The sequence below is a fragment of the Phyllobates terribilis genome, unplaced genomic scaffold (genome assembly GCF_046119375.1).
Source record: "Phyllobates terribilis strain yellow unplaced genomic scaffold, ASM4611937v1 Scaffold_9__5_contigs__length_417890890, whole genome shotgun sequence".
In the NCBI taxonomy this organism is placed as follows: domain Eukaryota; kingdom Metazoa; phylum Chordata; class Amphibia; order Anura; family Dendrobatidae; genus Phyllobates; species Phyllobates terribilis.
Window position 1 is genome coordinate 396,765,850 of NW_027362769.1, and position 27,839 is coordinate 396,793,688.

A 27,839-nucleotide genomic window follows, 5' to 3' on the forward strand; every position below is an offset into this window, starting at 1 on the left:
TACAATGAATGATAACACATCCATATACAGTAGATAATACAGGATCCACCATTCAAAATAGGTGATTTCACAGCTCACCTGCTCCTCCTGTACAATGACTGATAACACCTCTATATACAGTAGATAACAGAGGATCCACCATTCACAATAGGTAATGTCACAGCTCACCTCCTCCTCCTCTACAATGACTGATAACACCTCTATATACAGTAGATAACACAGGGCTCACCATTCACAATAGGTGATGTCACAGCTCACCTGCTCCTCCTGTACAATGACTGATAACACCCCTATATACAGTAGATAACAGAGGATCCACCATTCACAATAGGTGATGTCACAGCTCACCTCCTCCTCCTGTACAATGACTGATAACACCTCTATCTACAATAGATAACACAGGATCCACCATTCACAATAGGTAATGTCACAGCTCACCTCCTCCTCCTCTACAATGACTGATAACACCTCTATATACAGTAGATAACACAGGGCTCACCATTCACAATAGGTGATGTCACAGCTCACCTCCTCCTCCTCCTGTACAATGACTAATAACATCTCTATATACAGTAGATAACACAGGATCCACCATTCACAATAGGTGATGTCACAGCTCACCTCCTCCCCTCCTGTACAATGACTGATAACACCTCTATATACAGTAGATGACACAGGATCCACCATTCACAATAGGTAATGTCACAGCTCACCTCCTCCTCCTCTACAATGACTGATAACACCTCTATATACAGTAGATAACACAGGGCTCACCATTCACAATAGGTGATGTCACAGCTCACCTCCTCCTCCTCCTGTACAATGACTGATAACACCTTTATATACAGTAGATAACACAGGATCCACCATTCACAATAGATGATGTCCCAGCTCACCTCCTCCTCCTCCTGTACAATGACTGATAACACCTCTATATACAGTAGATAACACAGGATCCACCATTCACAATAGGTGATGTCCCAGCTCACCTACTCCTCCTCCTGTACAATGACTGATAACACCTCTATATACGGTAGATAACACAGGATCCACCATTCACAATAGGTGATGTCACAGCTCACCTCCCTCCTCCTCCTGTACAATGACTGATAACAGCTCTATATACAGTAGATAACACAGGATCCACCATTCACAATAGATGATGTCACAGCTCACCTCCTCCTACTGTACAATGACTGATAACACCTCTATATACAGCTGATAACACAGGATCCACCATTCACAATAGGTGATATCACAGCTCACCTCCTCCTCCTGTACAATGACTGATAACATCTCTATATACAGGAGATAACAGACTTTTGCACACGCTCATTAGATGCTGATCATTGCGGCTAATGTTCAAGTGAATTTCCTGAAACAACAGAAAGTCAGAGTCTAAAAATTGGCCGAAGTGAAAATTGCAAGATTTGTATTTGTTAGTTTTAATACAAATTGTGATATGGGAAGAAAAGAAAACAATGGGGAATTTACCTCAAGCCAAACCTTACGGGGAAAACATAAATGGGGTGAGCGGTGCTGGGCTGGACATGGGGTGAGCTGGAGCCGGGCTTAAAATGTCTACTGACTCTTCACTGCCTCCAAATATACACAACGAAGAGTCACAGAAAGCCGATAATCTCTCCCTGACAGAGGAGACACACCGGCTGGATGGGGAGCAGAGAACATTTTAAGGGGACATCATTAAAGAATCCACGTTATTATAGCGCCATTTATTTCATGGCGCTTTACATGTGATAGGGATATACATAGCAAAAACATTTACATAATCTTAGACAATAGAAGGAGGAGCGAGGACCCTGCCCGCGAGGGCTCACAGTCTACAAGGGATGGGTGAGGATACAGGAGGTGAGGGTAGAGCTGGTCATGCAGCGGTATGGTGGAGCGAGGACCCTGCCCGCGAGGGCTCACAGTCTACAAGGGATGGGTGAGGATACAGGAGGTGAGGGTAGAGCTGGTCGTGCAGCGGTATGGTGGAGAGAGGACCCTGCCCGAGAGGGCTCACAGTCTACAAGGGATGGGTGAGGATACAGTAGGTGAGGGTAGAGCTGGTTGTGCAGCGGTATGGTGGGGCGAGGACCCTGCCTGTGAGGGCTCACAGTCTACAGGGGATGGGTGAGGATACAGTAGGTGAGGGTAGAGCTGGTCGTGCAGCGGTATGGTGGAGCGAGGACCCTGCCCGCGAGGGCTCACAGTCTACAAGGGATGGGTGAGGATACAGTAGGTGAGGGTAGAGCTGGTTGTGCAGCGGTATGGTGGGGCGAGGACCCTGCCTGTGAGGGCTCACAGTCTACAGGGGATGGGTGGGGATACAGTAGGTGAGGGTAGAGCTGGTCGTGCAGCGGTATGGTGGAGCGAGGACCCTGCTCGCGAGGGCTCACAGTCTACAAGGGATGGGTGAGGATATAGTAGGTGAGGGTAGAGCTGGTCGTGCAGCGGTATGGTGGAGCGAGGACCCTGCCCGCGAGGGCTCACAGTCTACAGGGGATGGGTGAGGATACAGTAGGTGAGGGTAGAGCTGGTCGTGCAGCGGTATGGTGGAGCGAGGACCCTGCCCGCGAGGGCTCACAGTCTACAAGGGATGGGTGAGGATACAGTAGGTGAGGGTAGAGCTGGTCGTACAGCGGTATGGTGGAGCGAGGACCCTGCTCGCGAGGGCTCACAGTCTACAAGGGATGGGTGAGGATACAGTAGGTGAGGGTAGAGCTGGTCGTACAGCGGTATGGTGGAGCGAGGACCCTGCTCGCGAGGGCTCACAGTCTACAAGGGATGGGTGAGGATATAGTAGGTGAGGGTAGAGCTGGTCGTGCAGCGGTATGGTGGAGCGAGGACCCTGCCCGCGAGGGCTCACAGTCTACAGGGGATGGGTGAGGATACAGTAGGTGAGGGTAGAGCTGGTCGTGCAGCGGTATGGTGGAGCGAGGACCCTGCCCGCGAGGGCTCACAGTCTACAAGGGATGGGTGAGGATACAGGAGGTGAGGGTAGAGCTGGTCATGCAGCGGTATGGTGGAGCGAGGGCTCACAGTCTACAAGGGATGGGTGAGGATACAGTAGGTGAGGGTAGAGCTGGTCGTGCAGCGGTATGGTGGAGCGAGGACCCTGCCCGCGAGGGCTCACAGTCTACAAGGGATGGGTGAGGATACAGGAGGTGAGGGTAGAGCTGGTCGTGCAGCGGTATGGTGGAGCGAGGACCCTGCCTGCGAGGGCTCACAGTCTACAAGGGATGGGTGAGGATACAGTAGGTGAGGGTAGAGCTGGTCGTGCAGTGGTATGGTGGAGCGAGGACCCTGCCCGCGAGGGCTCACAATCTACAAGGGATGGGTGAGGATACAGTAGGTGATCATAGAGCTGGTCGTGCAGCGGTATGGTGGAGCGAGGACCCTGCCTGCGAGGGCTCACAATCTACAGGGGATGGGTGAGGATACAGTAGGTGAGGGTAGAGCTGGTCGTGCAGAGGTATGGTGGAGCGAGGACCCTGCCTGCGAGGGCTCACAGTCTACAAGGGATTGGTGAGGATACAGTAGGTGAGGGTAGAGCTGGTCGTGCAGCGGTATGGTGGAGCGAGGACCCTGCCCGCGAGGGCTCACAATCTACAGGGGATGGGTGAGGATACTGTAGGTGAGGGTAGAGCTGGTCATGGAGCGGTATGGTGGGGCGAGGACCCTGCCCGCGAGGGCTCACAGTCTACAAGGGATGGGTGAGGATACAGTAGGTGAGGGTAGAGCTGGTCGTGCAGCGGTATGGTGGAGCGAGGACCCTGCCCGCGAGGGCTCACAGTCTACAAGGGATGGGTGAGGATACAGTAGGTGATCATAGAGCTGGTCATGCAGCGGTATGGTGGAGCGAGGACCCTGCCCGCGAGGGCTCACAGTCTACAAGGGATGGGTGAGGATACAGTAGATGAGGGTAGAGCTGGTCATGCAGCGGTATGGTGGAGCGAGGACCCTGCCTGCGAGGGCTCACAGTCTACAAGGGATGGGTGAGGATACAGTAGGTGATCATAGAGCTGGTCGTGCAGCGGTATGGTGGAGCGAGGACCCTGCCAGCGAGGGCTCACAGTCTACAGGGGATGGGTGAGGATACAGTAGGTGAGGGTAGAGCTGGTCGTGCAGCGGTATGGTGGAGCGAGGACCCTGCCTGCGAGGGCTCACAGTCTACAAGGGATGGGTGAGGATACAGTAGGTGAGGGTAGAGCTGGTCGTGCAGCGGTATGGTGGAGCGAGGACCCTGCCCGCGAGGGCTCACAATCTACAAGGGATGGGTGAGGATACAGTAGATGATCATAGAGCTGGTCGTGCAGCGGTATGGTGGAGCGAGGACCCTGCCCGCGAGGGCTCACAATCTACAAGGGATGGGTGAGGATACAGGAGGTGAGGGTAGAGCTGGCCGTGCAGCGGTATGGTGGAGCGAGGACCCTGCCCGTGAGGGCTCACAATCTACAAGGGATGGGTGAGGATACAGTAGGTGATCATAGAGCTGGTCGTGCAGCGGTATGGTGGAGCGAGGACCCTGCCTGCGAGAGCTCACAATCTACAGGGGATGGGTGAGGATACAGTAGGTGAGGGTAGAGCTGGTCGTGCAGCGGTATGGTGGAGCGAGGACCCTGCCTGCGAGGGCTCACAATCTACAAGGGATGGGTGAGGATACAGTAGGTGATCATAGAGCTGGTCGTGCAGCGGTATGGTGGAGTGAGGACCCTGCCCGCGAGGGCTCACAATCTACAGGGGATGGGTGAGGATACAGTAGGTGAGGGTAGAGCTGGTCGTGCAGCGGTATGGTGGAGCGAGGACCCTGCCCGCGAGGGCTCACAATCTACAAGGGATGGGTGAGGATACAGTAGGTGAGGGTAGAGCTGGTCGTGCAGCGGTATGGTGGAGTGAGGACCCTGCCCGCGAGGGCTCACAATCTACAAGGGATGGGTGAGGATACAGTAGGTGATCATAGAGCTGGTCGTGCAGCGGTATGGTGGAGTGAGGACCCTGCCCGCGAGGGCTCACAATCTACAGGGGATGGGTGAGGATACAGTAGGTGAGGGTAGAGCTGGTCGTGCAGCGGTATGGTGGAGGTACAGGAGGAGCGAGAACCCTGCCCGCGAGGGCTCACAGTCTACAAGGGATGGGTGAGGATACAGTAGGTGAGGGTAGAGCTGGTCGTGCAGCGGTATGGTGGAGCGAGGACCCTGCCCGCGAGGGCTCACAATCTACAGGGGATGGGTGAGGATACAGTAGGTGAGGGTAGAGCTGGTCGTGCAGCGGTATGGTGGAGCGAGGACCCTGCCTGCGAGGGCTGACAGTCTACAAGGGATGGGTGAGGATACAGTAGTTGAGGGTAGATCTGGTCGTGCAGCGGTATGGTGGAGCGAGGACCCTGCCTGCGAGGGCTCACAGTCTACAAGGGATGGGTGAGGATACAGTAGGTGAGGGTAGAGCTGGTCGTGCAGCGGTATGGTGGAGGTACAGGAGGAGCGAGGACCCTGCCCGCGAGGGCTCACAGTCTACAAGGGATGGGTGAGGATACAGTAGGTGAGGGTAGAGCTGGTCGTGCAGCTGTATGGTGGAGCGAGGACCCTGCCCGCGAGGGCTCACAATCTACAAGGGATGGGTGAGGATACAGTAGGTGAGGGTAGAGCTGGTCGTGCAGCGGTATGGTGGAGCGAGGACCCTGCCTGCGAGGGCTCACAGTCTACAAGGGATGGGTGAGGATACAGTAGGTGAGGGTAGAGCTGGTCGTGCAGCGGTATGGTGCAGCGGTATGGTGCAGGTTGTAGGCTTGTCGGAGGAGCTGGGTCTTCAGGTTCCTTTTGAAGGTTTCCACGGTCGTCGAGAGTCTGATATGTTGGGGTAGAGAGTTCCAGAGTAGGGCGGAAGCACGGGAGAAATCTTGTATACGGTTGTGGGAGGAGTGTTATGTTCTGTTACCAGAGCTAAGGAAAGAGAGGAGATCTGTCCCTACGATAGAACTCAGCTTAATCCCTACGATGTAACAGGGAACCTGATCCTGCGATCAGACCTGCTAAAGTCCTAATCTAGTCTGTACGGAGACCTATAGATGTGGGGAGGGAATCCCTACCAGTACTAAGGACTGGGAGGAATATGGGACACCTCCTAACAGAAATAGTAGCAGACAGACGAACAAACAAAATAGATAGAACATAGAGGTCAGTAGACCAAGCAAACTAACAGAGCAAGACACAGAGCACAGGCTAGCTAGAAAGTAGATATACAATGAAGTCCAGCAAAGCCAGAAGGGCGGAGCAGGATTAAATAGGCCAACAAGGTCATGTGACCAGCAAAGGAAAAAAAAACCTAACAGCAAGGTTCTAACAGTACCCCCCCTTCTAAGAGGATCCTCCGGATCCCCTAGGACCAGGCTTATCAGGAAATCTCCTGTGAAACGCTCTGATAAGTCTGGACGCGGAAACATCATCTGACCTCACCCAAGAGTTATCCTCGGGTCCGAAACCTTTCCAGGCCACAAGATACTGCAAACTACCTCTATACCGTCTAGAGTCAAGGATGCGAGAAATTTCATATTCCCCGTCCTCCACCACCGGAGGAACAGAGGCAGAGGCGTCACCATCCGACACAACAGCTTTTTTTAACAGAGAGACATGAAAGACCGGATTAATTCTCCAGGAGGTAGGAACCTCCAACCTAACAGCAGATTGGTTGACAACCTGAAGCACCTTAAAGGGCCCTACAAACTTGGGACCCAATTTCTTAGAAGGAATCCTCAACCGCAGATTCCTAGAGGACAACCAAACCATGTCACCAACAGCGAACAAAACCTCCTGTCGTTTCCTATCAAAGTAGTCTTTAGATTTTCTGTTGGCCTCCTGAAGATTACCACGCACATCCGTCCAAACTCTTTCCAAATCACCGGAAAAATTCTCCAAAAATCCTGAATAGGAACAGGCAATTCTCCCCTATCCAAAGCTGCAATACGCCCGTTACAACACTTGTCATAACATTTATGGCTCCAGGATTTAATTTCACTGGTAGACCAATCCAGTACAGGATTGTGAAATTTTAACCAGGGCAAACCCAATATTACTGGAGAAGGCAAGTTATTCAACACTACCAAATCCAATTTCTCATGGTGAACACCATTAATAGTGAGAGGAAATTCACTGACCTTGAGAGTAATATTCTTCAAAGGGGAGCCATCCACAGAAACCACAGCAATGGGGGATGATAAAGGTTCAGGTTTTAAATTGAGTTTTTCCACGAATCCCCCATCAATTACATTCAGTGTAGACCCGCAATCAACAAACACCCGAAATTCCATAAATTTTTCCTGAACAATCGTGGAAGCAGCTAAAAATATACCCTTGGAATTTAAACAGGCAATACGGGCGTGACTGACCTTTTTTTTTTCTTTCTTCATACGAAGCTCACAGCCTTTAATCAAATGACCAGATTTTCCGCAATAGAAACACAAGCCTTCCGAAAAACGACGGTCTTTTTCTTGAGAGCGAGGTGCCACCGATCCAATCTCCATCGGTTCACCACTGTTAGTACACACATTATCATAACCAGAAACTGACATAGCAGAGGATTTGCTCTCATTAACCCTAGCACGCAGTCTTCTATCCACCCGTATAGCTAATTGCATAGCCTGTTGCAAATCCTCAGGTGTAGGATAAGCAATTAGCAGGTCTTTAACCCTTTCACTGAGCCCAGCAAGAAATAGACTTTTCAGAGCAGAATCGTTCCACCCTGTTTGAGTGGACCAACGACGAAAATGAGTACAATATTTTTCGACATTACCTGATCCTTGTTTTAAACGTCTCAACTCAGTCTCAGCTGATGCCACACGGTCAGGATCATCATATAATAATCCTAAAGCAGAAAAAAAACTATCCACTGATCTGAAGCATGTATCACTAGGTTGCAAAGAAAAGGCCCACTCCTGAGGCTCTTTGCGCAAAAGTGACATTATGAACCCTACGCGCTGGGATTCATCCCCAGAGGACTTGGGTCTCAAACGAAAATACAATAAGCAAGCATTTTTAAATGAAAAAAATTCTCGATGTTCACCAAAAAATAAATCCGGCAAACATACCTTAGGCTCCAAGAAATGTGCTCCAGGACAGTTACTCACGTGCTGACGGAGCTCGGCCACTTCCAGAGAGAGTCCCTGCAGGTGTTTAGCCAAATCCTGAACCGACACCATGATGGAACAAAAAAAATCTTTCCTTAGAGAATTTGCAGGCTGGACTTACTGTTATGTTCTGCTACCAAAGCTAAGGAAAGAGAGGAGATCTGTCCCTACTATAGGACTCAGCTGAATCCCTACGATGTAACAGGGAACCTGATCCTGCGATCAGACCTGCTAAAGTCCTAAGCTAGTCTGTACGAAGACCTATAGATGTGGGGAGGGAATCCCTACAAGTACTAAGGACTGGGAGGAATATGGGACACCTCCTAACAGAAATAGTAGCAGACAGACGAACAAACAAAATATATAGAACATAGCGGTCAGTAGACCAAGCAAACTAACAGAGTTAGATACAGAGCACAGGCTAGCTAGAAAGTAGATATACAATGAAGTCCAGCAAAGCCAGAAGGGCGGAGCAGGACTAAATAGGCCAACAAGGTCATGTGACCAGCAAAGGAAAAAAAAACTAAGAGCAAGGTTCTAACAAGGAGGAGATAAGAGGGGAGTAGAGCAGGAGATCTTGTGAGGATCGGAGGTTGCGTGCGAGTATGTAGCGGGAGACTAGGTCGGAGATATATGGAGGAGACAGGTTGTGAATGGCTTTGTATGTCATGGTTAGGGTTTGAACTGGAGTCTCTGGGCAATGGGGAGCCAGTGAAGAGATTGACAGAGAGGAGAGGCTGGGGAATAGCGGGGGGACAGGTGGATTAGTCGGGCAGCAGAGTTTAGGATAGATTGGAGGGGTGCGAGAGTGTTAGAGGGGAGGCCACAGAGCAGGAGGTTGCAGTAGTCAAGGTGGGAGATGATGAGGGCGTGCACTAGTGTTTTTGCAGATTCATGGTTGAGGAATGAGCGGATCCGGGAGATATTTTTGAGTTGGAGTCGGCAGGAAGTGGAAAGGGCTTGGATATGAGGTGTGAAGGAGAGATCAGAGTCCAGGGTTACCCCGAGGCAGCGAGCTTGAGGGACTGGGGAGAGTGGGCAGCGATTGACGTTGATAGATAGGTCAGTTGGGGGGATGAGTGAGCTGAGGGAAAGATGATGAATTCAGTTTTATCCATGTTGAGTTTTAGGAATCTAGCTGAGAAGAAGGATGAGATAGCAGACAGACATTGTGGGATTTTGGTTAGTAAGGAGGAGATATCGGGTCCAGAGAGGTAGATCTGTGTGTCATCAGCATAGAGGTGATAATGAAAGCCATGAGACTCTATGAGCTGTCCCAGGCCAAAGGTGTAGATGGAGAAGAGCAGGGGTCCTAGAACTGAACCTTGGAGGACACCGACAGATAGGGGGCGAGATGAAGAGGTGGTGTGTGAGTGGGAGACACTGAATGTCCGGTCTGTTAGGTATGAGGAGATCCAGGATAGGGCCAAGTCTGTGATGCCGAGAGATGAGAGAGTCTGTAGTAAGAGGGAATGGTCCACTGTGTCACAGGCAGGTGACAGGTCCAGGAGGTGGAGGACAGGTCTAGGGGGAGGAGGATGGTGTGGTGTCGCTTGAATTTGGCAGTTAGTAGGTCATTCTGAAGGAAAACTAAAATAATAGAAGGGGGTGCTCCAGTCAGGAGCCTCATGTATGGATAAATAGTGTCCCACATTGATGAAACACTCTAGCGATGCCAGTGAAAACTGTGTAATACTTATTTTCTCCTGCGGGGGCACTGCAGGGAAATGCAACACTTCCTTCTGGTTCCCCCACAGATTACAGCTGATCGCGGAGGGTCTCCGGGACATCCTGTGATCAGATTATTGTCCAGGAACCCCACTAATAAGAGCGGTGGTCGCCTTCATTACCTCTAGGTGTCTAATTTGTTCGCAGGTGATTGATCTGCATAGATGACATCCTGTAATATCAGATTTGTCCAGTAGATGGCGGAGCAGGGTCATCATGTCACACAAGTCACATTGGATGCTGGATCTGCAGGGGGCGCTCTTCCAGGTGACTACAGTGTCTATAGTGATTACTCAATGATGGACAACTTTCTTTTTGGCCACTGCCCCTTTAAATGTGTTTGTTTCAGTCATCTCAGTATACAAATCCCACGTACAGAAGAAGACCCCCAAAGTGTCATTGGCTGCAGAGTGTGCCCCTCGTATACCAGCCCAGATCTCCGATCTCATCCGAGAACATTTATGGGAATAAAAGTGAAATTTTTCTGTTTTAAGTTTTCTTTTTTCCTGGATGTTGTTTCTTGCTGTTTGCTGCCATCTTGTGGCCGGGATGACTCATTACGTGCACAGACACCTCCATATAAGATCATGTCACCCGCTGGGATGAGAGGCTCCTGCACCGGGCGGCGGGCCAGGCCTGGCGTCTGCTCCTTCTCTCAGCACATGGTGACGGCTCGGGGTCGGAGTCTCCACTTGCTGTAATAGGAGCCTTTATTGTTTGCATCCCGGGTATAATAATCAGCCCTGGTCACGTGATGGACGCACAGGTGCACTGCTCGTTACAGTGACCGCCGACCCCGCTCCATAATCCCGGGAGTAGGACCGGTGCGACGTTCCCTCCTGAAGGCTTCTTCACCACCCACCTACTAATTCTATTATTCGTCTCCCTCCTCCGTGTCCATCTCTGACCCCAAACCTCCAACTCTCGTCATTTCCAGCCGCGTCCAAAGTTTCTGGTAAATCCGAATTCTCGGCTGATAAAGTAATGATTGTACGGAGATGAATGTAGGATCCCTGCCAGGAATGTGAGCGATGGAGAGGAGCCATCACTTCCCCGACACAGGCCGACGTCCCACAATCCTCTGGGTGTAATTAAAGGGGAGCTCAACTATGTGAGGTAATATTACATACAGTGGGGGAAATAAGTATTTGATCCACTGCCGATTTTGCAAGTTTTCCCACCTACAAAGAAAGGGGAGGTCTGTAATTTTTATCGTAGGTCACTTCACCTGTGCACACACTCAATCACACTCCAACCTCTCCACCATGGCCAAGACCAAAGAGCTGTCTAAGGACGCCAAGGACAAAATTGTAGACCTGCACAAGGCTGGAATGGGCTACAGGACAATAGGTGAGAAGGCAACAACTGTTGGCACAATTATTAGAAAATGGAAGAAACACAAGATGACGTCAATCTTCCTCTGTCTGGGGCATGATGCAAGATCTCGCCTCATGGGGTAAGGATGATTCTGAGAAAGGTCAGGAATCAGCCCAGAACTACACGGGAGGACCTGGTCAATGACCTGAAGAGAGCTGGGACCACAGTCTCAAACATTACCATTAGTAACACGCTACGCCATCATGGATTAAAATCGTGCAGGGCACGCAAGATCCCCCTGCTCACGCCAGCACATGTCCAGGGCAGTTTGAAGTTCACCAATGACCATCTGGCTGATCCAGAGGAGGCATGAGAAAAGGTCATGTGAGTCAGATGAGACCAAAACAGAACTTTTTGGTATCAACTCCACTTGCTGTTTTGGAGGAAGAAGAAGGATGAGTACAACCCCAAGAACACCATCCTAACCGTGAAGCATGGTGGGAGAAACATCATACTTTGAGGGTGCTTTTCGGCAAAGGGGACAGGGCGACTGCACCATATTGAAGGGAGGATGGATGGGGTCATGTATCGCGAGATTTTGGCCAACAACCTCCTTCTCTCAGTAAGAGCATTGAAGATGGGTCGTGGCTGGGTCTTCCAGCATGACAATGACCCGAAATACACAGTCAGGGCAACTAAGAAGTGGCTCCGTAAGAAGCATCTCAAGGTCCTGGAGTGGTCTAGCCGGTCTACAGACCTGAAAGCAATAGAAGATCTTTGGAGGGAGTTGAACCTCAATGTTGCCCAGCGACAGCCCCAAAACCTGAAAGATCTGGAGAAGATCTGTATGGAGCAGGGGGCCAAAATCCCTGCTGCAGTGAGTGCAAACCTGGTGAAGATCTACAGGAAACGTCCGACCTCTGTAATTACAAACAAAGGTTTCTGTACAAAATATTAAGTGCTGCTTTTCTATTGTATCAAATACTTATTTCATGCAATAAAATGCAAATTAATTATGTAAATATCATACAATGTGATTTTCTGGATTTTTTTTTTAGACTTTGTCTCTCACAGGTGAAGTGACCTACGATAAAAATTACAGACCTCTCCATTCTTTGTCGGAGGGAAAACTTGCAAAATCAGCAGAGTATCAAATACTTATTTTTCCCACTGTATAATGACTGTGGACGTTCCGTCCTGGGCGCTGATCTCCAAGCTGTGGGAGTGTGTACAGGAAATGCCAATAATGTGGCTTCTGAAATGCCCAAATATTAAATATATATATGATCGAAACATGAAGATAGAGAAACTGCTTCACCATACGGGTCAACGTGCTGCAACACTGTATAAGCCTCCCTAGCATGGAAACATTGGATCATGGCCCAGCACCACCCATCATTGTCTAAAGACACCCACAGTCACTGCCACCAGAGAGCAGACATATCACCACCACTGCCACCAGAGACCTAGAGACCCATCACCCCTGCCACCAGAGACCTAGAGACCCATCATTATCCCTACCACTGCAGACCCATCACCCCTGCCACCAGAAACCTAGAGAGCCATCACCCCTGCCACCAGAGACATAGAGGCCCATCACCCCTGCCACCAGAGACCTAGAGACCCATCATTATCCCTACCACTGTAGACCCATCACCCCTGCCACCAGAGACCTAGAGACCCATCATTATCCCTACCACTGTAGACCCATCACCCCTGCCACCAGAGACCTAGAGAGCCATCACCCCTGCCACCAGAAACCTAGAGACCCATCACCCCTGTCACCAGAGACCTAGAGACCCATCACCCCTGCCACCAGAGACCTAGAGACCCATCATTATCCCTACCACTGTAGACCCATCACCCCTGCCACCAGAGACCTAGAGACCCATCATTATCCCTACCACTGTAGACCCATCACCCCTGCCACCAGAGACCTAGAGACCCATCATAATCCCTACCACTGTAGACCCATCACCCCTGCCACCAGAAACCTAGAGAGCCATCACCCCTGCCACTGTAGACCCATCACCCCTGCCACCAGAAACCTAGAGAGCTATCACCCCTGCCACCAGAAACCTAGAGAGCCATCACCCCTGCCACCAGAAACCTAGAGAGCTATCACCCCTGCCACCAGAGACCTAGAGACCCATCATTATCCCTACCACTGTAGACCCATCACCCCTGCCACCAGAGACCTAGAGACCCATCATTATCCCTACCACATAAGACCCATCACCCCTGCCACCAGAGACCTAGAGACCCATCATTATCCCTACCACTGTAGACCCATCACCCCTGCCACCAGAAACCTAGAGAGCCATCACCCCTGCCACTGTAGACCCATCACCCCTGCCACCAGAAACCTAGAGAGCTATCACCCCTGCCACCAGAAACCTAGAGAGCCATCACCCCTGCCACCAGAGACCTAGAGACCCATCACACCTGCCACCATAGATCTAGAGACCCATCATCCCTGCCACCAGAGACCACTAGAGACCCATTATTTGTCCATCTTTCCTCCCCTTTTCCCTCCTGGGATGAGTATTTTTTTAAAGAGAACACCCTTTCTTTTTTTCTTCTAAAGAACCATTAACCCTGTTATCAGAGATGTAGAGACCCATCACCCCTGCCACTAGAGACCTTATAGACCCATCACCACAGCATCCAGAGAGCTAGAGAGAGCTAGAGACCCATCATCATCACTGTGTTATGGGTGTATCAGGTTTGACAGACAGTCGTTCTGGATCCAGCAGTAGAAGGTCTCCGCGTTTGGCTTTGCAGATACTTTCTTGATTCTTTCATCTCTGTAGTGTAGTGGTATCCTTCTTTCGCTAGGACCCAGCAGTGATCTCCCCCTTCTGCTACTAATTGACACACCCTTGCTTGATATTTAAAAACCCTCAATATCTCCAGAGAGTCGCTGGTGATAGAACTATTTTCCTCTGCTCAGGACTGGAGCTCTAGCAGTCGGCTAGTTTCTTCTTGGAGTTTCTTGGTGCATTGTTGTCGTCTTCTCTCTGGTGTCTTCTCAAAGCTAAGTGTATCCCCTTGTCTGTTTTCCTTGTTTGTCTTTAGTTGCAGTGGGGGCTGCCTAGTGCTCACCCCTTCCCCTCCCTACCTAGGGCCTAGCTCTAGGGCCAGTTAGGGATTAGGTATCCTGCTCGGCAATAGGTGCGGAATCTAATTAGGGATGGTAGGGGAGTCAGGGTGTTGTAAGATCTGCCTAGGAGTCTCCACTCTCCCTTTCCCTAGTTGTTGGGCTTCCCCCCTTTTCCCATAGTTGTACACTTGGCCCTACCCTTACCTAGCGTGTCACACTGCCACTATAGACCCATCACCCCTGCCACCAGAGACCTAGAGACCCATCATTATCACTGCCACTGTAGACCCATCACCCCTGCCACAAAAAACCTAGAGACCCATCACCCCTGCCACCAGAGACCTAGAGACCCGTCACCCCTGCCACCAGAGACATAGAGGCCCATCAACACTGGCACTAGAGACCCATCCCCTCTGCCACCAGAGACCTAGAGACCCATCACACCTGCCACCAGAGATCTAGAGACCCATCCCCCCTGCCACCAGAGACCTAGAGACCCATCACACCTGCCACCAGAGACCTAGAGACCCATCCCCCCTGCCACCAGTGACCTAGAGACCCATTTTCCCTGCCATCAGAGACTTAGGGACCCATCACCTCTGCCACTAAAGACCCATTACTTGTCTATCTCTTCTCCCCTTTTCATCCCTGGGATGTGTACTGTATATTTTTAAGGAATCTGTTACCAGAGATGTAAAGACCCATCACCCCTGCCACTAGAGACCTTACAGACCCATCACCCCTGCATCCAGAGAGCTAGAGACCCATCATTATCACTACCACTACAGACCCATCACCCCTGCCACCAGAGACCTAGAGGCACATCACCCCTGCATCCAGAGAGCTAGAGACCCATCATTATCACTACCACTACAGACCCATCACCCCTGCCACCAGAGACCTAGAGACCCATCACCCCTGCATCCAGAGAGCTAGAGACCCATCATTATCACTACCACTACAGACCCATCACCAGTGCCACCAGAGACCTAGAGGCCCATCACCCCTGCCACCAGAGACATAGCGACCCATCATTATCACTGCCACTATAGACCCATCACTCCTGCCACCAGAGACATAGAGACCCATCATTATCACTGCCACTGTAGACCCATCACCCCTGCCACCAGAGACCTAGAGACCCATCACCCCTGCCACCAGAGACCTAGAGACCCATCACCCCTGCCACCAGAGACCTAGAGAACTATTAACCCTGTTACCAGAGACCTAGAAACCCATCATCACTTCCATCAGAGACGTGGAGACCCATCACCCCTGCCAGCAGAGACCTAGAGACCTATCATCCCTGCCACCAGAGACTTAAGAGACCCATCACCCCTGCCACCAGAGACTGATCATCCTTGCCACCAGAGACCTAGAGAGTAGAGACACATCACTCCTACCACCGGAGAACTATCATCCCTGCCACCAGAGACCTAGAGACTAGGGATGAGCAGACCCGTGGAAGTTTAGGTTCTGGCACCCAACCGAACTTTAGTGCAAAGTTTGGATTGGGTATCAGAACAGTACCTGAACTTCGACCTGAACCCCGAACCCCAGTGAAATCTCTCTGGACTCCCGAACTGACTTTCAGGAGAAGTCAATATTCGGAGTTCAGCACTGGACGCTATGTGTCTGGTACAAATGCTGAATTTCACAGTTCGGGTTCGCTCATCTCTACTAGAGACCCATCACCCCTGTCACCAAAGACTCATTACCACTGCCTCCAGAAATCACTCACTCCAGCAGCCACAGACCAGACCCACCACCTCCAATGCTATAAGAAGATCCACCATCACTACCACTGAGACTCACCAATTCTGACACCAGAGTCCCCTCATTGCTGCTATTAGAGACCCCTCACCACTGACTCCAGAGATCTAGAAACCCATTTGTCCTGCCACCAGAGACCTAGAGACCCAAGACTCCTGCCACCAAAGACCAGACCTACCACCCTGAGTGCCATAAGGAGATCCACCTTCACTACAACTAGAGACTCACCAATTCTGCCACGAGAGACCCCTCACGACTGACAGCATAGTTCCATAGCTCCTGCTGCCATGTTTTTCCAATCCTGGACAATCCCTTTAAGAAATAGACCCTAATGGTAAATGATCATCTCCCAAAACTGTAACTCCTCATCCGACTCCACACCCTATATGACACTGGTTTCCTAGGACCAGGGTCCCCACGTCACGCCGTCATCTCCATCTGGAGTTCTTCTCACAGTACCAGGAATGACTATTTTACTTCAATCCTCCATATTTCTTAGTATTACAGACTCGCGGCCACGGCTTTGAAGGGATTAACTGGAAACCGGGTCTAAGTGAGACGTATTCTGTCTGACCACGAGCAGACGCCGTCGGCCGATAAGGGGCGCTGACTTCCTGCCGCGTCCTGGTCCAGGAAACATGGCGGCTCCACCATGACATCACTGAGCAATGAGGTTATCAGAGGTTCGAGGAATTCATCACTTTCCACTCTTTGTAAGGAGTAGCGCAATGTTCCAGTTTCGAGCGTGACCGCGGGTGTCCGACTGACGGGGCAAAATTCCTAGAACGGTGGCACGAGAACTGACGTGCGAAATCTTGCATCCGCCCTGGTTCTTTCATAACTGAGGGCAAAAAAGAAAACCCGAACTGAAACCACAGAAAAATTTTCACGGCTTAGCGCTGCAATTTTCGATTGTGCAAATAAAACATGCAAAATAAATGCGCTCGCCTGTAAAAAACGCATCAGAAAAGTGCACAAAAAAACCCCGCTACTGAGGAGTATATTCACAAGATGGAATCATGCTGTGGGTTTTTTGCCTCAGTTTTCCTGAAATTACAGTAAAAATCTGTGTGGTTTACCACAGCTTTTGAAGAGCTCGACAAAAAACGATGCAAATTTAGCAAGTCGACAAAAAAAAAAACATGAAAATGCCCGAAATTGTCCCTGTCATAGAAAATAGGTGTCAGAAAATATTAAAAATCTCTGAAGTCACTCACCTTCTCCTTCCCTCCCTCCATACCAATTTCCAGTAATCAATCCTCTAGACTTAGACAATAGTGAACCAGCTTAATTAACATGCAAGAGCAGACAGACTAGTCTCTTAGATGTAGGATTGTACAATAGACATAGAGAAGTGACAACCTTAATTAACATGCATGCAGAAGCTCTTTTTGGGACAATAGACCCTGGCATACTAACTAGGATGTCCATTGTGTATGGACAAAGAGTTACAGGATGGACAAATAGTTAAGACAGAAAAGTCTTTTAAATTTAGGAGAGGATTAAAGCAGATACCTCACAAGCCATAGAGATGGCTCTTGTCCTTCACAGGTGCACATTCCTTTCATCCAAACATATTTGCTAGACGCTGAGGCACCGTTGAGAAGTTTGAATATTGGAGTTTGTATAAACCCAATAGGGATGGGATATACATTTTCATCGCCAAGGCAAAGTGGGGAAGAATATGCATAATTTTTCATATCTGTGGCACCTGCCTATAAGCCACAAATCAATAGTGGACAGTTAACTAACAACAGCCATGTCTTGTTTGGTCTCTAAGTAAAGATAAAATCCAGATGGAAAATATGGCGCCCATAGTTATTCAATAAGTTGGGGATTTCATAATATCATGAAGGGCTGAGACTAGCCCACAACATGGGCCATGTGAGGTCATCACGGTGGAGTGTGTGGGTGGAACTCCGGAGCAGATAAAAGATCAAGCCCAAGATCGTATAGTGGGTATATACTTATATTCCATGTGTTGGAATCCAGAGGTGTATATGCCATACGCTCACTGTTAGTTTTCTGATAACTGGCCTGTTAGTGCAAACAGCCTGTGGCCTCCTCCGTTAATCGTCGGCCAATCGTGTATTATACGATTGACGATAGGGGGCAGCAGAGAGCTGTTCGACACAAAGATCACAGCGGGTGGTTCTGAGTGACTTTCGGCCTATGACATATTTGTAATAAATCCGCTTGCTGTTTAAAGTGGAAATTACAAAAAAAAAAAAAAAACGACAGAAAAATTGACTACAAGGACGTGCGAAAAGACTTTTCAGGAGAAAGACCACCGGCGTTTTCCTAAAGCGTCTTTGCCTTGAAAAACTCTGGTGGCGTCTTAAAGATATTGTGGGCTCATACCCAAAATCAGCAGAACGACTTGAACTACGTGAGATTTTTTGAGGAGTTTTTGGAGCAGAAACTGTTCGGAAACTCTCCGAATCCTCCTCAAAATCTGAAAAGTCCTCCAAAAACTTGGAGTTTTGGCTCTGAAAACTCAGCGACAAGACTCTGAGTGCACATGACCATAGATTGTGGGCACACAGAGGGTTTTTTTTTTTTTATTCAGGATTATTTTGGAGTGGGTCTGCTACAAAAATCAGATAAAAAAAAAAGGCTTGAAAAACTCTTCTCATTCATTTCTATTGTGAAACCACGCTGCTGCTCAGATGTTGGATCTTTTGAGCGTTTATTTCCGCTTCCAATTTTGCAAAAACTGGTGAGAAAAAAAGGAAATTCAGGTGAATTGTAAGAAGCGGCTCCTTCCAAACGAGGCCCTGTCCAATCTGAAGGCTGCAAAATACACTTCAGGGGAAGAAAAACTCTTCCAAAACTTTTCGTTTTTGTAACAGAGTCTGAGAGGAACCTCTCCTAATCCTCTCCAAAAATTTGGAGTTTCCGCACACTTTCTGCTCCAAAAACTCAGCAAAAAGAGTCAGATTGCAGATAGTCCGAGTATATGTGAACACTGAGCTTTTTTTTTTGGAGCAGAAACTTTCTTAATCCTCCAAATCTCAAAACTCCTCAAAAACTTCTGTTCAGTTTCTGCTCTGAAAACTCAGCGAAAAATATTCACTCCGAAAAAAGGTGATTTTCTGAAGCAGTTTCCACTTGAAAATCTCCTTGTTTTGTGCACATGGCCCCCCATGATCAGTGCTCGCCCCCCCCCAGCATCAGTGCCCTCTGGTGAGCAGCAGGCGGTGGGGGATGGGGGGCGGAATGTGATGACGTCACAGCAGAACTTCCAGAGAAACTTGTGAGTGGGAGGAGACCGGAGCCAGGATAAAGGAGGGAAGATCGTCTGCAGCCTGGAGACTCGGGAGCTGCTGCTGCTGGTGTCTGCAGCCGGGATGGAGGTGATCACAGGTAGGACTACAACTCCCAGCAAGCCCAGAACTGCACGGAATCTGACTATGGAAGGACTACAGCCCCCAACATGTAGGACCGGTACATACACCTGTGACCCCCAGACTGACGGATGTGTGACCGGTATATACTGGGGGGCAGGAGGTTATGTATTTCTTGTGGCTGATAACAGAGAGCAATAGCTTGCAATCAACTATCTGACTTTGGCTGTTGTGGGACTAGAAGTACAAGCATGCCATGAGGGGTCCTGCACCCTGGATATGACGATACCCGGCCCCCCTGATAGCCGAGAGATAGCGGAATGTGACCCCCCCCCCCCCCCCGAGATCGTAAAGTGTATCTAAGCCTGACGTATCACACTGCAGCCAAATGTATCTCATGTGCGTGCATAACTGTGCACATCTTATGTATCACACAGGATAGGATTAGATACACGGCTCAGCAGTCAGTATCACACAGGAGAGGATTAGATACACAGCTCAGCAGACAGTATCACACAGGAGAGGATTAGATACACGGCTCAGCAGACAGTATCACACAGGAGAGGATTAGATACACGGCTCAGCAGTCAGTATCACACAGGAGTGGATTAGATACACGGCTCAGCAGTCAGTATCACACAGGAGTGGATTAGATACACGGCTCAGCAGACAGTATCACACAGGAGAGGATTAGATACACGGCTCAGCAGACAGTATCACACAGGAGAGGATTAGATACACGGCTCAGCAGACAGTATCACACAGGAGAGGATTAGATACACGGCTCAGCAGACAGTATCACACAGGAGAGGATTAGATACACGGCTCAGCAGACAGTATCACACAGGAGTGGATTAGATACACGGCTCAGCAGACAGTATCACACAGGATAGGATTAGATACACAGCTCAGCAGACAGTATCACACAGGATAGGATTAGATACACGGCTCGGCAGACAGTATCACACAGGATAGGATTAGATACACGGCTCGGCAGACAGTATCACACAGGATAGGATTAGATACACGGCTCAGCAGACGGTATCACACACGATAGGATTAGATACACGGCTCAGCAGACGGTATCACACAGGATAGGATTAGATACACGGCTCGGCAGACAGTATCACACAGGATAGGATTAGATACACGGCTCAGCAGACAGTATCACACAGGATAGGATTAGATACACGGCTCAGCAGACAGTATCACACAGGAGAGGATTAGATACACGGCTCAGCAGACAGTATCACACAGGATAGGATTAGATACACAGCTCAGCAGACAGTATCACACAGGATAGGATTAGATACACGGCTCGGCAGACAGTATCACACAGGATAGGATTAGATACACGGCTCGGCAGACAGTATCACACAGGATAGGATTAGATACACGGCTCAGCAGACGGTATCACACAGGATAGGATTAGATACACGGCTCAGCAGACGGTATCACACACGATAGGATTAGATACACGGCTCAGCAGACGGTATCACACAGGATAGGATTAGATACACGGCTCGGCAGACAGTATCACACAGGATAGGATTAGATACACAGCTCAGCAGACTGTATCACACAGGAGAGGATTAGATACACAGCTCAGCAGACGGTATCACACACGATAGGATTAGATACACGGCTCAGCAGACGGTATCACACAGGATAGGATTAGATACACGGCTCAGCAGACGGTATCACACAGGATAGGATTAGATACACGGCTCGGCAGACAGTATCACACAGGATAGGATTAGATACACAGCTCAGCAGACTGTATCACACAGGAGAGGATTAGATACACAGCTCAGCAGGCAGTATCACACAGGATAGGATTAGATACACGGCTCAGCAGACAGTATCACACAGGATAGGATTAGATACACGGCTCGGCAGACAGTATCACACAGGATAGGATTAGATACACGGCTCGGCAGACGGTATCACACAGGATAGGATTAGATACACGGCTCAGCAGACGGTATCACACACGATAGGATTAGATACACGGCTCAGCAGACGGTATCACACAGGATAGGATTAGATACACGGCTCGGCAGACAGTATCACACAGGATAGGATTAGATACACAGCTCAGCAGACTGTATCACACAGGAGAGGATTAGATACACAGCTCAGCAGGCAGTATCACACAGGATAGGATTAGTTACACGGCTCAGCAGACGGTATCACACACGATAGGATTAGATACACGGCTCAGCAGACAGTATCACACAGGAGAGGATTAGATACACGGCTCAGCAGACGGTATCACACAGGATAGGATTAGATACACGGCTCAGCAGACGGTATCGCACAGGACGGGATTAGATACGCGGCTCTTGGGGTGGCATCCGTGGTTGTTTGTGGGTGATACTTAACCTCCCAGGAATCCGGTAATAATGAGGCCATTGTTCTCCTGTCGGCGCCTTCAGGTTTCCGTCCTCCTTCCTCCATTGCTGTGGGGATCATTGATGGCGTCTTAGAGGGGCTTTTCCTCAGTTGTCGGACCGTCGGCCGTCACTAATCTTCTCTTGTTGTCGGCAGATCATCTGGCGGGAATCCTGAGCCGCTCACAGGAGCAGGATGGGAAGGAGGCGAAGCGGCAGGCGCTGCTGCTGGTCACCATGGCCAAGTCTCAGGCCGACACACTGGTGGAGACCTATGTAAGTGGCATCTGGGCACGTGGGGGGGGTGATGTGGACAGGGACCCCCAATACGTGGGGATGGGAAGGTCTTACGGGTCTGGACCCAGTAACCTCGACAGGTGTGACGTTCCCGTCTGGGGCATTATCCATGGTCACCACACGCTGTAATTACACACTAGAGAACCTTTTTCTTTAATTTGTCGATCAGCCTTTGTAAAGTTATGAATCTCAGAAAAAAGGAAGCAAAAGGCAATGGAGTAGATTGCACACGTCCTTCTGAAAGTGCAGCTTTAGCTTCCTAGTTCATGCTCCTTTACAAGATGCTTTGAACTGCTGCTCTAGCAAAAATCCGAAGTCTGAGCATGGAGGGAGAAGCTCAGACAGGGAGCGGGTCCGTAAATGGTGTTTTGAGAATGGATTCTTATTAGAACAAAAACTGAAAACCGCTTCTGAAAGAGGCAGATAAAGCAGCACTTTCAGCATTGTGCGTGCAATATATTCCATTGCCTTTTTTGCTTGTTTTTCCTCACACTGTGCTGTTTTAGCTGCCTAGTTCAGAGTTTTTTTTTTTACAAGGTGCTTTGATCCGCTGCTCTAACATAGATCTGCACTCTAATATTAACACTCTCCCTGTGTGAGGTTCCCTGCTCCCCCTTCCCCATGCTCAGACAGGGAGCGTGTACATAGTGTTTGAGTAGGGATTTTTCCCAGAGCAGCTGTTCAAAGCAGCTTTTAAAAGAGCATGAACTAAGCAGATTTTCAGCAGGGGTATTTGTGAGACCAGGTTCCAAAATAAGGTAATGGAGTATAATGCAAATATTCATAACTTTACAAAAAACATCAATAAGTTAAAAAGATGTTACAAGAACATTCTACTTAACGAAGATCCTCAAATGACCATGAAGGAAACGGTTCTCCATGTTCCTCTGATGGGGGTTGGATTGGGGACGACTATTACACTATAAACATGTTGATTTTTAGGGGTGTAGAATAGCAAAATCTATAGGCCAGCAGAATTGTGAATGCAGCTCTGGAGGTGTGTGGTTGGATGAACCCTTAGACCTGACTTGCTGCTCTTGTCACCTTGTACCAGTTGCCGGTTCTGTTGGTGTCGCACGGTATTTTTAGCTTTCTTCTCTGCTCCGACACCTACCGGTGTATATGGTTTCCAGGCGGTGACTTCATCCCCCTTAAAATTAATCTTTTATAATCTTCCATGTCTGCTCCGGTAACTTGCATCTTTCATCTCCCCATAGCTCGGTCAACAAGGACCTCCGTTCTCCGACAATGGAAGTGTAGTCCCTCAATCAAAGATCAAAGATCTGCCGGCCCTGGAGCACAACAGCCTCCCGTCCTCTCCGTGGAAGCGCCTGGCTCTGAGCCTCGCCGCGTTCTCCTCTCTCAGCGAGTGGTTGGCTTCTGTCCTTCTCTGGCAGAGATCCCTCAATCCTAAAGCCTGGGAGCTTCTCAATCTCCTGGAAATCGCCGAAAATAATTCTCGAGCCATCAGTTCCAACCTGGCCGTGATCTTGGGGCGGCAAGATATCTCTTCTCCTTCTCTGACGACCCTTTCCACCACCATAAAAAAGAAGGTGGCCGGGTACATGGTCTGTAAGAGCTTTTACGAGTGGCTCAGTCAGACCGAAAGGGACCTGGTGATCCTCCTAGCAGAAAGCTCGGTGTAGTTCTCTTCCACCAGGAGGACTTGTAGGACACGATCTTGGACACTTCCAGTTAGACATGCCTACCTCAATGGGGACAAGAGTTGGGAGAATTTTTCTTCCTTCTGGACTGAGGCTTCAGAGGTAGACTGGGAGACCAATCATTTGGGCCGTGCCAGGGTCCAGTGGTGGAGAGGACTTCTTCTCATTCCAACTGAAGGACACTTTGTAGGTGCACTAAGATGATGACCTCTTGGGTACAGTTGGCTCATGTTTCCAAGTTCACCCGTGATCCAAACGTCAATGGACATTAACTTGCCTAAAATTTTGACCGTCTCGTCTTCCCCCGGAACATCTTCAGTCTTTGCTCCTCTTGAACCTTCTAAAGTTGTAGAGTCTACTGGTTCTCCTTGTGACCTTTCTTCTCTCACCATCACAGCTCAAGTCTCTGACCCGGTGAATGAAGTTGTCCCATGGACAAGTCATAATGGATTTTTGTTGAGTTTTGGGTGTCTCGTCGTTCATGTGAAGATTTTGGTCTTTTAACCTCTGGCACCATATTGAGGTTCAGGTTCCTGGACTCTCCGCAGTCGAGGTTCAGGTTCCCGGATTCTCCGCAGTCGAGGTGGGACTAACTGGTTTCTCTAGTTCCTGCAGCTGGGAACAATGGATGGCACAGAAACGGGGAAGATAATCTTGGATCGTGTGATTAATTCAGACTTGGTGTATTATTGTGCTCGGTCATTGCTGGTTCTTGGTGCGACTGTCACTAATGCCCCCCCACAAATCGAGATTGGTGGAGCTGAGCCCACGGCTGTTGGCAATACCCGGGCAGTTTTATATACTAATAGTTGTGAGATTTGTAAACCTGCTGTAAATTTTTAGATTTTATAATGTTCCACAGAATTTATATAAATGTTTTGTCTGTCCCTAATAAATAACATTTTGAGTCCTATTAATCCTGGCACACTTGATCGTAAAACCTAGACAAGTTTAAAGGGGGTGTCCACTTTTGGGGGAACTTTTTTTTTTTCATGTGCATGCAAGTATTTGTAATTTGGTTTTCATAAAAATGTTGCTGCTTGGCACTGTCTATTGCAGAATGAGTTTACTGAGAATCTGTCAGTGAGCTCTGTTTGTCAGAGTTTGTTTTTCTTTTGTTTTTTTTTTTTTTTTTTTTAGTTATTTTATGACATGAAAGTCGGATTTGCAGGGAAACAAAAAGCCTTTTAAAAGTGAAACGGTGCAAAATTTTCTAATGAAACCCCAATTGCAAGAATTTACGTAAAATGTCCCCAAAGGTGCACCGTTTGGCCGTATTTACTGTGAGGTGCAGACAAACCATCATCTAAAGTTCTGGTGGAACGGAGCAATAAATTGGTTGCAGCTTTGGATGTGATGGAGCCTAAAAGTGCACAAAAACATGAATCCTAAAGCCGACAGCGATTTCTCCCAATAGAGCTGCACGCTTGGTTTAGTTGAGTGTGCGTGCTCCCTTACCAGGTAGAGGGATATGGGACGTTGTCAGCAGCTCGTACTCCCGGGGCGTGTGGCAGCTTTATCCTTGCATCCACGTTTGAGATTCCTAATAAATAGAATTTTAGTCTGACGCGTTCGGGCACCTGAAGACAAACTGCGAGGAGGAGAGGAGGCGCCCTGCCAGTCCATGAAACAGCCTTGTGTGAATGCGGAGGACTTGTCCTGGTGAATGCTGAGATTAGGTCACGGAACTGGATGGAGCGTGCATACCGTTCGCAGTATTGACCAGTTGCACAGGGTGGAGCGTGCATACCGTTCGCAGTATTGACCAGTTGCACAGGGTAGAGCGTGCATATCGTTCGCAGTATTGACCTGTTTCTTTAGATGGAGCGTGCATATCGTTTGCAGTATTAGCTTGTCTCGTTAGGTGGAGCGTGCATATCGTTCGCAGTATTGACCTGTCTCGTTAGGTGGAGCGTACATATCATTCGCAGTATTGACCTGTCGCGTTAGGTGGAGCGTACATATCGTTCGCAGTATTGAGCTGTCTCGTTAGGTGGAGCGTACATATCGTTCGCAGTATTGAGCTGTTGCACAGGGTGGAGCGTGCATATCGATCGCAGTATTGATCAGTTGCACAGGGTGGAGCGTACATATCATTCGCAGTATTAGCTTGTTGCGTTAGGTGGAGCGTGCATATCGTTCGCAGTATTGAGCTGTCGCGTTAGGTGGAGCGTACATATCATTCGCAGTATTGAGCTGTCGCGTTAGGTGGAGCGTACATATCATTCGCAGTATTGAGCTGTCGCGTTAGGTGGAGCGTACATATCATTCGCAGTATTGAGCTGTCGCGTTAGGTGGAGCGTGCATATCGTTCGCAGTATTGACCAGTTGCACAGGGTGGAGCGTGCATATCATTCGCAGTATTAGCTTGTCGCATTAGATGGAGCGTGCATATCGTTCCAGTATTAGCTTGTCGCATTAGATGGAGCGTGCATATCGTTCCAGTATTAGCTTGTTGCATTAGGTGGAGCGTGCATATCGTTTGCAGTATTGACCTGTCACGTTAGGTGGAGCGTGCATATCGTTTGCAGTATTGACCTGTCACGTTAGGTGGAGCGTGCATATCGTTCCAGTATTAGCTTGTCGCGTTAGATGGAGCATGCATATCGTTCCAGTATTAGCTTGTTGCGTTAGGTGGAGCGTGCATATCATTCGCAGTATTGAGCTGTCGCGTTAGGTGGAGCGTGCATATCGTTCGCAGTATTGACCAGTTGCACAGGGTGGAGCATGCATATCGTTCCAGTATTAGCTTGTTGCATTAGGTGGAGCGTGCATATCGTTCGCAGCATTAGCTTGTCGCGTTAGGTGGAGCGTGCATATCGTCCGCAGTATTGACCTGTCGCGTTAGGTGGAGCGTGCATATTGTTCGCAGTATTGACCAGTCGCACAGGGTGGAGCGTGCATATAGTTTGCAGTATTGACCTGTCGCGTTAGGTGGAGCGTGCATATCGTACGCAGTATTAGCTTGTTGCGTTAGGTGGAGTGTGCATATCATTCGCAGTTTTGACCTGTCGGGTTAGGTGGAGCGTGCATATCATTCGCAGTATTGACCAGTTGCAAAGGGTAGAGCGTGGATATCGTTCGCAGTATTGACGTGTCGCGTTAGGTGGAGCGTGCATATCGTTCGCAGCATTAGCTTGTTGCGTTAGGTGGAGCGTGCATATCATTCGCAGTATTGACCTGTCGCGTTAGGTGGAGCGTGCATATCGTTTGCAGTATTGACCTGTCACGTTAGGTGGAGCGTGCATATCGTTCCAGTATTAGCTTGTCGCGTTAGATGGAGCATGCATATCGTTCCAGTATTAGCTTGTTGCATTAGGTGGAGCGTGCATATCGTTCGCAGCATTAGCTTGTCGCGTTAGGTGGAGCGTGCATATCGTTCGCAGTATTGACCTGTCTCGTTAGGTGGAGCGTGCATATCGTTCGCAGTATTGACCTGTCGCGTTAGGTGGAGCGTGCATATCGTTCGCAGTATTGACCTGTCGCGTTAGGTGGAGCGTGCATATCGTTCGCAGTATTGACCTGTCGCGTTAGGTGGAGCATGCATATCGTTCGCAGTATTGATCTGTCGGGTTAGGTGGAGCGTGCATATCGTTCGCAGTATTGACCTGTTTTGTTAGATGGAGCGTGCATATCGTTCGCAGTATTGACCTGTCGCGCTAGATGGAGCATGCATATCGTTCGCAGTATTAGCTTTTCGCGTTAGGTGGAGCGTGCATATCGTTCGCAGTATTGACCTGTCGCGTTAGGTGGAGCGTGCATATCGTTCGCAGTATTGACCAGTTGCACAGGGTGGAGCGTGCATATCGTTCGCAGTATTGACCTGTCGCGTTAGGTGGAGCGTACATATCGTTCGCCGTATTGAGCTGTCGCGTTAGGTGGAGCGTGCATATCGTTCGCAGTATTGATCTGTTGTGTTAGGTGGAGCATGCATATCGTTCACAGTATTGACCTGTTGTGTTAGGTGGAGCGTGCATATCGTTCGCAGTATTGACCTGTTTTGTTAGATGGAGCATGCATATCGTTCGCAGTATTGACCTGTCGCGTTAGGTGGAGCGTGCATATCGTTCGCAGTATTGACCTGTCGCGTTA

General features: G+C 49.2%; 1 protein-coding gene across 1 annotated transcript; it reads left to right on the forward strand.

The window, feature by feature from the left end:
* Positions 1-19,292: 19,292 nt before the first annotated feature.
* LOC141161255 (cardiotrophin-1-like) lies at positions 19,293-24,664 on the forward strand. Its single transcript, XM_073646038.1, has 3 exons — positions 19,293-19,412; positions 21,944-22,062; positions 23,301-24,664. Exons 1-3 carry the CDS (start codon positions 19,397-19,399, stop codon positions 23,727-23,729), a joined length of 564 nt encoding a protein of 187 aa, XP_073502139.1. The 5' UTR covers positions 19,293-19,396; the 3' UTR covers positions 23,730-24,664.
* Positions 24,665-27,839: the final 3,175 nt, after the last annotated feature.

Excerpts from the sequence above, each read along its gene's own strand:
- LOC141161255 (XM_073646038.1), top strand. Across the intron at positions 22,063-23,300 it reads ACACACTGGTGGAGACCTAT|CTCGGTCAACAAGGACCTCC; the intron begins GTAAGTGGCATC and ends ATCTCCCCATAG.